General features: G+C 29.3%; 1 protein-coding gene across 1 annotated transcript; it reads right to left on the bottom strand.

Annotated features, from left to right (window-relative positions):
• Positions 1–10580: 10580 nt before the first annotated feature.
• On the bottom strand, positions 10581–12152 carry LOC108462914 (uncharacterized). Its single transcript, XM_017762827.2, has one exon. The coding sequence runs from the start codon at positions 11973–11975 to the stop codon at positions 10881–10883; it is 1095 nt and encodes a 364-aa protein (XP_017618316.1). The 5' UTR covers positions 11976–12152; the 3' UTR covers positions 10581–10880.
• Positions 12153–12476: the final 324 nt, after the last annotated feature.

Consider the following 12476-nt stretch of genomic DNA (forward strand, 5'->3'; position numbering starts at 1 on the left):
AATATCCAACCCAAACACACCCAGAATATTATAAATCCTCCGTAACACACCAGTATAATATATCCTCCCAAACACACCAATAAGGCATTAAATGCCTCTTCGGATAAACCGAAGTATATAATAACAGAAACATCTTCTCGACTGAACTACAAATATCCTCATCACATCACAAATCCAATGGCATGCCATTTGTATCAAATCTAGTCCGACAAGTTAATAGGGTATTATTTTACTTTTCTAATTTCAATTTCATTTCCACAAAAATTTTCAATACTCAATCAATTCAAACATCTATTATCTTAATTCATATACAAATAAATTTTCACACATACTCATATTTAATTTCAAATATAATACTTACCTTATCTTAATTATTCGTAACTATAAATTAATATACATTTAATAAATAGTTTGAGTTATAGTAATACAAACCTGGAATACGAGTTTACTCCTCAATGGTCTTTTCTTTTTCTTTGGATGTCGATGCCTCATTTTCCTTGTTAGCTAAGAAAAAATAATAATAACAATTTATATTATTAATTACAGCATTAATTTAAATAATTAATTGAATTTCTACTCATTTTATGCCTAATGTTCGTTTGGTTGCAACTCCCAAACTTACTTCATACTTCATCCGGAATTATTACTTTGTTGTTCTGGCTTCAACAAGAACTTCATATTTCATCCGGATATATTACTTTATTGCTCTAGTTTCAACAAGAGCTTCATATTTCATCCAGATAACTTAGTTCTTTTTTTTTTTCTTGTGTGAAAACCCAATAAAACTCTTACTAATTGAAAATTCATATATTTATTTCATACTTCAATTCTATTCATTTTTCTTCCATATTCATCCTAACTATCAAGTATTTATAATATAACCCTAATTTAAAATTTCTTTTAATCTAATCCCTCTATTACAAAACTTATAGCTTACCTTACAATTTAATCCTTTTACTAATTCTAACTTAAAATTTATTCAATTCAATCCCTAATTCATCTTTTTTCTTCAATATGAACTTTGTTTAAAAGCTTAAACTTTCTAACTATCAAATGGAGTTCATCAAAACCTTGTTTTAAGACTTCTAAAATATCAAATTTAAGAGAAAAAGACTAAATTTAGCTTACCAAACAAACTTGAAGCTTTAAAATCCCAATTTCCCCTTTTCTTTTCTTTCCCTTTTCTTCCCCTATTTTTCGAATGCTCTCTGTTTCTTATTCTGTTTGTTTGGTGGCTTTTGTTTCATTTTATTCTATTTACTTTATTTTAATTTGTTTTCTATTTAATTAATTAATAATTATAAAATATCTATTTAATAGCAAATGTATATATTACAATTGTATCCCATATCCACCCTACATTTGTCTTGATCTAATCTATTTCATAATATAATATAATTAATAATTTTAATAATAAACATCTAATAAATATCTCTTACTAATTAATAATAAATATAAAATATCTTTTTACTTCAATATTAAGTAAATAACTAAATATATTACAAGTGTACCTATTTAATTATTATTTCAATACACTTGTATACTTCATCACCCTACACTTGTCACACAACTAGATTTATTTATTTATTTATCTATAATTCATATTATAATTTAAATAAAACAATAATTATATAATATAATAATTTAATAAAGTAAGAAAAATCTGACACTTATGCCGCCTCATTTTATAGTAAATGGCATATTTGCCATTTTGGCCCTTTTATTTTATTTTAATCTATAATTAAATTTTTACTTTTTATTCAATTTAGTCCTTTTTATTATTTACACTAAATTAGGCTAATTTCACTTAATTAAAGCCTAATTAAACACATTATTAGGCTCAAAATTATTCTTAATAATTATTTTCGAACTTATTTCACTAAGACGGAGGCCCTATAATTCACTTATCCGGTGCCCGTGAATTTTGGATCATTACAGGCCAAATAACTTAATACCCTTTTAAGATTTAATTGTGCGTTTTGGAAATCTTGAGCTGATCTCAGTTTTGGGGGCTTAAAATATTGTGTCCTAACGTACTGGATGTGGTATTTTATTCCTTTGGAATGAGTGAATCTTAAAATCCAACTCGAGTTGTTCACACTTTTTTTTAAGGGAACGTATTTTTAATGTTTTTTTTCAAATTTTCAACATTTGGACATTAATTAGTCAATTGGTACCAATTTTGGGCGTTACGGGGGTGCTAACCCTTCCTCGTGCGTAACCGACTCCCGAACCCTTTTCCTCAATTTTCTTAGACCCAAAATCATTGTTTTAATAAATTAAAATGTTTTATTAAAATGATCAAGGTGATCCGATCACACCTTGGAAAAGATCGGTGGCGACTCCATACCTTGTTTTAAAGTCTATCCTCACTTTTTTCAAATATAAAAAAAGGTTTCGACAGTAGTCTTTCTAATATACTTAAATCTGGGATTTAATTCTTACACTTCAAATTTTAACATAGTTCGGTCTTTATATTTTTATAATGTGATGCGAACCCGGTCGCATCATGTTATGACGCAACTCGACGCCATCAAGATTGGCCTAAACTTGAGGGGCCTAAGTGTAAGATGAAACATCTAATAGGCCTGATTGATTATTGGGCCAATGTTTTTAAGGACTTTTTAATTTAATTAAGTTTTATTTAAATTAATAAGTTTTCATATTTTAATTTTAACTTGCACTTTGTGTGTTCTGCATTTAATAAAGTAATGCATTATGTAACTTTCATGTTAGTTAAGTATGCATCATAAATAATGACTTGCATTATGTAACTCCCATGTTAGTTTAAGTCTACATTTTTAAATTAAGTCTTGCATTAAATAACTCATCTGCTTATTTAGTTTGCATTTTAAACCATGCATTTAAACATCTTAGTTAATTGAGTTGTTAGAATAAATATTTATCTTAAATAATTTAGTTGCTGGAATATTTTATTGATGCATGTGTTTGAGTTCATTTATGTAAGTTAAGTGTTTAATGTGTTTTGTGTTTAATAAGTGTTTAATATGTTTGTTTTAATGTGTTTAATTGCAGGTGTCTTTTCAGCTGGAAACCTTTACATTCAAGGGCTGTTACAAATTGATTAATGTGACTTTTCAAGTGAATTTCAGTTACATACAAGGGGGAACATTATTCTTCATTAAAAGGAGTTGTTATCATCAATTAAAGGAAGCATTACACATCATTAAATTCGGTAGCAGCCTTTTCCATCTTCCATAACCGATTGTTACTGGTGTCCATTTGGCTGACCGAGGAGACTTCAAAAGTTTTTCTTAAAGCATTCAAGTGAATTGAAATCAGCTAAATTGAAGAATTGAATCATTTTAAAGGAAGAAGTTACTTAGGCTAGAATTTCAAATGTTTTGACTTTTCATTTCAGCTATTAAGCTGAATAAAAGTGACTATTCGGCTAGCCACTTTTAACACTATAAATAGTTGTAATCAGCCTATTGTAAGAGAACATTTTTTGCTAAATTTATGTTAAACTTAAGTTTTGTGAGTTATCCAATTCTCTTTGTTCTTTTGGAACTGATCTGACTTATTAAGCATTGCTTGTGGCGTCTATCCTTTCCATTGTTTATCAAACTTATCACTTTCAAATGTGGCGTTTGTATACCTTTGGTTCCTATCACTAATTGATAGTGGGTCAAGGTTTATCCTTTGCTGTTTTCCTTAAACCGTAAAACACCTAAGAGCTATTTGAGATTTGGGTCAATAATCCAATATTGTTGGTTCTTTTTCGGCCTTAGTAAATTATCCATTTTCTTTGTTTTAACCACTTTCCTATCCTATTTTTAAAACTCATTTCCTTCTTTCTTCAGCCTATTCTTGTTTAAACTTGTCTTGTTTTGAAATGAAGAACAACTTACTCAAATTCACGATTGGGCATCTAAACGACTCAAATCATCACCGAAACGAGTTCGTATCATAATGCTTTTGATTAATTCAAATAATTAATATAGTTAACTTTTCAATTAAAATATTACGTGGTTATATATAATTTGAAATTGGACTTTTTAATCCAAATAGTAGAGAGTTTAAATTATTGAATATAAAAGTAGGAGGACTAAATTCCAAATGTACAAAATGTAGAGACTTAGAGTCATGGTTGTTTGAACCGGACTAGATTGGTCGGGATATCAGTCTGGAGAGAGGCATCAGATCAGTTGAGTCGTGATTTGGTACGAACTGATTGAACCAGGCTAAAAATGGATTAAGTCAAGGTTTTTTTTTTATGATTTTTAATGGTTTATTAAATCGAATCATACAAACCAATAGTATGATCAATTTGACCACCAGTCCAATCTTGAAAACATTGCTTAGAATATATTTTAATCTTCAAATTTTAATTTTATAGTTTGACAAAAATAAATAATCAACTCAACGGGAAATGTGGGTTAATCATACTAATTATATTTAAAATAAATTCCATTATATTAACAATTTATGTTATATAAATTTTATGATCCTCATCTTATATCATTTCTTTTTTAAAAAAATAAAGGTGTAATAAAATTTTTAAAAATGTTTATGGAATTTAATAAAATTGTCAAAACTTTTAAAAAAACTTAATTAAAAATTTCCAGCCTATTGGAAGGTGAAAGCCTCTTCTGGCTCCAACATAGTTCCGCCATGGCGTATTATTGCCCATCTTACTTTAAAAATGGAATCATCCATATACATAATTCCTGGTGTCCCTACTAAACTTACTATCTTTTCTTTCCTACCCTACTTCTTCTTATCATTGCTTCCCTTAAAAATCTTTCCCTTTTTTTACCTTCTATTTCTTTGGTAAATAAGTTTTATTTTTTTTAAACCTTTCATATGAGATTTAATATTAATTATTATTTTTTGTTAAAAATCGTAGTTTATTCATGAAATATTAAATAAAATTACCATTCTTTTTAAAAGTTAAAAACTACATTAATATTTTTGTCAATATATTGATAAATGTTGAAACCTTGAGACATTAAGCCTTCATCGTGCTATGTGAAAATTAATGTAAGGCTATTTAATTTATTTATTTTTGCCACAAAAGGCTAATTAATTAGATGAGTTAAATTATTAATTTTATAATTGATTATAATTATTAATATAGTTTTTTTCAAGTTACAAAGAATAATTAATTTTCTTCAAATTATCTATTTAATTATATTAAATTTATAAGAGAATCCACACATAATTTTGTAGTCTCGGCGTTAACAACACAACTAAAACTATATCGGCAAATTTCATATTAAGATTAATGGATTGAATTAATTATAACATACATATTATTTTATATTGTAAATTTATCCTCCTCACAGTTATATTTAAAAAAAAATTAATAAAAAATCACCTTTATTTATAAAATTATACGCCAATTCTTAGTCATTAGGTTGGAGTCGCTTTCCCTTCAAGAAATTTAATTGTGTTTATAGATGCCACTATGGTCCTCCCTATGTACCTTTTTTTTCCCCTTTGAGATGTAATCCAAAATCCTTAAAAAAATCAAAGGGATGAAATTTTGGGTTTCCTTTGCAAGTGTAAACCAAAAAATTGCAAAGTCGGCCTACGAGTATTTTTGGATTTTAACTCCATTTTTATATTAAAAATAATCCATTAAACTAAATATATGTCTTTAATTATTTAATTATAAATACAATAGAAAACAGAAATAATAAATATTCAATAAATTATAATGACTTAAATAGTTAGTGATTAAAAATAATAATAATAATAAAAAGATCAATTCGATTAGTCCAATCAATTAAAGAAAGCTGGGTTTTTTTAAAAAAGGAAAAAGCTTACAGAAGCGAATCTGGTGAAGCAAATGCGTAGTTAAGATGGTAAAAGAAGAAGTAGAAAGAAAAAAAAAAAAAACGTTGGCGGGGGCGGAGAGGCAAAAGTTGCAGAGCGGAAGGCAGAAAATCACGTTGTTTCATTCATTGATGCCCCAATTCCCAGGCTTTGCAGTCAGTCTGCCTCCTATTATTATTATTTCATTACTTGTTACCCACTAATATATTCATTTATTTGGCTGCAAGCCTGCGATGCAATCAATGGATTATGCAACTGCATTTCACCATTCTCTCCTCTTCTTTATTTCTCAATTTCCTACTTTCAACAATATAAAGCAAAACCACCTTCCATTGTTGATGTCGGTTTCTTCTTCTTCTTCTCGGACGACTTCTAAAACCTATTATTGTTGTATATATATAATATATTTTAGAGAAATTATAAAGAATTTTATGAACGGAAAAATTTAAGAAATTCCAAATTTGATACCATATAAACTTAAGCAAATATGTAGTTGGATGGAAAAAAATTAAAGGATTGATTACCAAATAAAATTTCAACAGTTGTGACTTATTTTCTCCCATCTCATTGTTTCGAGGATTGATTTGTTTACATGAAGAGTACAAGTTTTTGGTGCTACTAAAATCAATGCAGTGGCTGATGTCTCAATTTGTAGGCTTTTTTTGGCTCCAACCATCCATCTTGTCTTCTTGATGATGATTGTCCTTTATGGATTTGTAAATGGATACATGTGTTTCTTCATCCATGTTTATTTCATTGTAATCTCCATGATTTCTACGTAATTACGTATTCTTTGTCGTGGGATTATTCATTGAGGGACTCTCAAATGCTTGATTAAAGGATTTCAAATGAACTAAAAAAAATCAAAGATTACATCTAGAGGATGGGTTCAACAGCGGCAGCCAATGGTTGCGTCGAAAATTGGAAATAACAGTGGATTCTAAAAAATAGGATGAACATGATGAAATTCGCTACAGCAAAAAAGGAGTAGAAAAAGAATGGCTCAGGAAAAAAATATTTATATGAAAATTGAAAATGATTTTTGAATATTAACATCAAAATTTTTAAATAAATTGTTAATGAATATATTTAAATAGATTATTAAAATTAAATCGTTTTTATAATTATTTATTTTAAAATATTTACGATATTGATATACAGCACTAACATTTAAATAGTTTAATCATAATTATTTTTTATAATGGTAAGACATATCGCATGTTCAAAGGGATACGTTGATTCAAATTTTAGAGTCAACATTATTGGAAGGAGCAATCATAAACTCCGAATATGAATCGTAAAATGAATAATAAAATTACAAAAAAATTATTTACTTAATTTTAATTTAAGGACGCTGGTAGCCTCAAAATAAAAAAATTAATAATTTAATTCCTTTAGTATAGATAAAATTACATTTTGATTCTTAAAAATGAAAAATAATAATTCTTTAAAAAATGAAGAAGCTATAAATTAGTAAATAAAACTATATTTTAACTTATTAAAATTTATAATTTAATTTCAACCTTAAAAAATTTAATTATCTAAACATTTGATCGTTTGTAATACTTTTCCTTCACTTGAACGAAATTTTTATTTGAAAAAGACTCAATTTATTTAAAAACTAAATAAATAAAATTAAAATGCTGTAATTAAACTGTGTCGAGAATCATGCATCAGTAACAAATCTGTTGCGTATAAGTTGGTTTTTTCTTTCTTTAAAACTCCATTAGTTAAACCTTAAAACTAATAATAAAGAATGAATAAATGAAGGTGGGAAAAGAAAAAGGCGGGAATTGCGATTAGTGAGGAAGAGGAAAAGACAATGAGGTGGTGAGAGGTGAGTTAAATAGATCTCTAATGGGACAGACAAGCAGAGCTGGTCTTGCACTTGGTTCCAAGAGACAAGCAGGTTGACCTCGGTCAAACTAAACATCATCGTTGATATTATTTGAATATTATAAGATCTCCATTATATCTATATTTGATATTTAGAATTATTCATAACACCTCTCTAAAGTAAAAATAGAGAGATAATACTTTTTAGCGTACTCAAATTTACATCATTTTACATTGACAATAATATTTATCTCAATCGAGTTAAGACTCAATCGACTAAATATCATTATTCATTGCTTATAAATAGGTATAATTTTATAGACTTTTTGTATTATGTATTCTTTTCCGGATTTAACCATTTTATTATAGTTTTTTTTTAAATGTGTATTTACAATTTGAAAACATTTTTGAATTTCGTCAAATAATTTGGCGTGTTTTACAGCTTTATTTTTGTAAAACATGCAGTGATGTGATATATATAAACGAAAATGTCTACTTAAATTTTTTTTTACTTAAATTTTTTTAGAGGTGCAAAATATTTGTGTAAGTGTACGAAAATGTCTACTTTTATCTCATCACATGTTTTAAAAATAAGATATATAAACGAAATACTTGGGTTCAATATTAAATAATCTTAGAGGTGTGTATGGGCCGGGTCGGGTCGGGCTCAGACTGGGCCCATATAAAAATTTAGGCTCATTTTCTAGGCCCGGGCTAACTCGAAATATGGGCCTAAAAATTTGTCAGAACCCGGCTCAGTTCGGCACATATTAAATTTTTTTAACTTATTTCATTAAATAAAAATTTTAGAATATAATAAATCATCAAATACATTTAAAATAAATATTAAAATAAGAAACAAATAAAAATTATATTAAAACAATTATTAAAACAATACACAAATTAAAAATATAATAAAAAGTGATTATATTAAAATTAAAAATAAAATGTAAATATGATTAAAAATAAATAAATATATATTTAGTATATAATTCGGGCCGAGCTAGGCCCGGGCCAAAAAAGTTTTACTTGAGCCCGGCTCGTTTTCTAAACGGGCCTCTTTTTTTGTCCAAATCCATATTTCGAGCCTATATTTTTACCTGAACCCTTCCATTTTTTGGGCGGACCTTCAGGTCGGGCCAGGTAGCCCGACCCATGCACACCTCTAATTGCAATCCTAACCTCTACCTTCAATTATTAAAAAAATAAGATATGTCAAATTACTTAATAGAATTAATGAAAAAAATTGACCTTTGGACTCGTAACAAATATATAAAAAAAGTACAGAATTAAAATTGATCAAATTATAATAGAGTGTCTAAAACCATCAAAAGCTCAAAGTACAAGGTCTTCATAAAGAAATTGACCCTTAGAAATACCTCACGAAAGAGATTTATTCACTATTTTCACATATTTATTTCTTTTTCTTGTGTTCAGTGTAGGGAGAAAAAATTTGGAGAAACAGTAAGGGAAAAAGGTCTTCATAATTTTTAAACAGCTCAAAGTTTGATGGTTACCAATTTGGAAAACCCCAAAATTTGTTGTTTATATTTACCCTTATTATTACATAATATTTTATTTTTATGGAATATTGTCACAAAATTGATAAAAGTATTATTGAGGTCTTGTATTATAAGTAAGATTGTATTTTGTTAATTATACACTAAACCAAAGAGAAAACTAGATATTTTAGTTGAAATTTTCATCCATTTCTACCATTAAAATGTGGCATGACTAATAAAATATCCAAAAATTTACACAAGACTTGCCACATATATATCATGCTGACATATATGAATCAGTTTTTAACAATAGAAATAAATAAAAACTTTAATAGAATAATTAATTTATTATATAATCAAACATTTAAAAAAACTGTTATATTTATTTTTTAATAAAGAAAACAAAATACTTCAATTTTTAATATAATTTTCATCACAAAATTCCATCTTCAACTCATAGCATAATATGAATTGGAAGGTGGGTGTTAAAAAGTGGGTTATTCTTTATTTGGATAAACTAAGGAAGGAAAAGGCCAAAAAAACCAAGTGGGACCAATGGAACAAGTAATAATATGACATTAAGATGGAAACAGAGTTAGCATCTGAATAATTGAAGTATTAGTTGAAGATATCCCACATGTTTGGTTCCTCTTAGCTAAATGTTGATATCCCATGTGGTCCATTTGCCACCCTAACATTTCACAATTTAGGGCAAGCAGGTCGCATATGTGCCCCCAAATTTTGAAAAGAAAATAGATTGTACTAATCAATGAAGAATGTGATGAAATAGAAATAGGAATAGGAAAAAAAAATCAGATTTTTTTTTATTCAAAGATTTATTATTGAATTAATAATTTTAAAGCAGATTTGAATGTTTTGTATATATTTTTTGATAGGATACTTAAAATTATATATGACCCTTCTTTAATTTTTAAGTTAGAAGTTAAATGATTGAGTCTTAATTGATTGAAATAAATATTATTATTAGTGTAGAAGGTCATAAGTTTAAATGCATGAAGTACATTATTTAATATTTGTAGAAAAATTATTTACTGTTGTTTCAAAGAAATATTTATATGGCTTCCGTGCAAATTTACAAGTACGTCTTTTTAATTTTACAAATATCACATAAATCAATTTAACCTAAGTCTTTAACAATTGATTAAATCAAAATAAAGTAAAAGTAAAAAGAAAATTAAATAATTTTAAATTATTTAAATTTTAATTTACATATTCATGATATTTTAGTGATGTCTTATAAAAATAATTTTAAGGACCTAATAATTTATATAAAATAAAAAGGAATGGGTGTATTTTGGCGAAAAGAATATAAAGAAGTTAAAAAATGAGTAGGAAAGCTGGCATCATTTCCCAAGCTCCACACTAAACAACAAAGCTCAAATATATGTATATTTAAATATTGAAGAGACAGATAGTCACTAAGAGACAAATTAGATCATATATTAGATAAGAGGTGTAACATGAGTATCACCAAAGACTGGAAAATGAAATCACGATTTCAAATCCAGCGCGTGAAGTCCAAAACTCATTGCCCATAGCCAGAGTGAGTGTGTAGTCACAGTCTCAAAACTCATCAACAGGGAAAAACAGAGATTCCATATCTTTCAGATCATCAAATCCAAAATCCATGCGTATGAAAGAAAAATGGGTACTATTTACGTCTAAATTACAAAAAACAAAATGTGGGATTAAATTAAAATCTCAAAAAAAAAAAAAAGGCTACGTTTTGTTTCTGATGCCGCTGTTATTACATTGACGCGCTTTGCTGTTGTTGTTTGCTCCATTTGCAGTCTTTTGTGGGGAAGATGAGAACAAGTTTCCGAATCCAAAAACGTAGCCTGATTTTGAAGATCCTCGTAATGAACACACGGGGACGTTAAGTACTGGTGTGATCCTTACGTTAGCTGAATATGACCTTTCCATCCCTCTTTGTTTAAACCTGGGACCACCATTGAAACTACTTGGACTGCTTGAACTTCTCTCCAGGCTTTGAAACACTATTTTCCCTGACGAGTTCATTCTTGGACTATCTACTGATACTCCCCGGCTTGTCGTTGCATCCCTCCGGCTCCTCCTCCGTCCTGTTCGATCCCCACCGGTAGTTTCACTCCCTCTCGGTTTAACCATCCTCATCCTGGGTCTGGAAGGAGCGAAAGGGTTGGGGCTGGGCTTATCGGAATCAAGGGACAGCCTTGGGAGATCTTCGTGTTCGTGTTCATGTTCGTGGCTTGATGTTGAAGAAGAAAGGGATAACCTTGATGAAGATATGGAAAAGGACTCGCTGTCTGAGTCTTTTAACAGTGGAAGGTTTAATGAAGATGAAGACTTTGAGCTTCTATGGAGGAAATGTTTGAGAGATTTGGAGCATTGTGGCTCTGGTTTATGGGGCTGGTTAGTGTTTTGGGACAATTTTTTAAGACCCAGAAGTTCCCTCCACCTGCTGGAACACCTTGGAGCTCTGGGAGAAAACAAGGAAGGATCCATGTCCATTCCACGGCAAGGCTTGGAAGTTTCCGGCGACTTGATCTCAGACGAAGGATGATGTTGTTGTTTAAGTGATGAGAAATGTAAAGGCAGGAGCTTACCATTAGAGAAAAGCTCATCAGCTGGAAGCATATTAGTGACTGGATCTTGAAGCCTGAACTCAAAGTCACCAGCCGGTGGTGTCTCTTGGAGCTCTGGTTCAACAGGATCTGTCGGAACCGACTTAGGTAGCTCCTTTTCTCGGCTCAACGACATCCTACGACTCAGCCAACCATATGGTTGGAAACTTTCCGGCGAGATACCCATGTTGTTAACACAAGCTGAAGCCATCAAACCAAAAAATAAAAAAATAATAAAAAAACCCAGTTGAAAAAGGAAAATTTACATTAAATTCACCGCTGGGGTTTAGATCTCAAATGGAGGGAGGGGTATTAGCTCTGTTTTTGGGCTTGGTTTTGGTTAGGCTTTGTTAGAGTTTTGAGGGTGAAAAGAACCTGTTAAAAAAGAGTGAAGAAGGGGGGAAGGGGGGAAATGTAATATATAGGGAGTAAAAAGTTGAAGCTTTTAGGGGGTTTGGGTGGGCTCCAAAATTGTTTATTATAAATTTTTGACCTTTTGCTTGTTTGGGTGTGTGTCTTTTTGAATGTGATTATGGGAAATGTTTAGGGTTGGTTTTGTTTTTGGTGACATGATGTTTCATCTATTGGCTTTTAGTTCTTGTTATGTCGGGAAGTTTATACTTACAAATTATGATTATGCTTTCTTATCCCATTTTCAATGTATTTTCATGATTGAGGGGAAAAAGGGAAATCTTCTTGCTTGTCAAAAGAT

The sequence above is a fragment of the Gossypium arboreum genome, chromosome 13 (genome assembly GCF_025698485.1).
Source record: "Gossypium arboreum isolate Shixiya-1 chromosome 13, ASM2569848v2, whole genome shotgun sequence".
NCBI lineage: Eukaryota > Viridiplantae > Streptophyta > Magnoliopsida > Malvales > Malvaceae > Gossypium > Gossypium arboreum.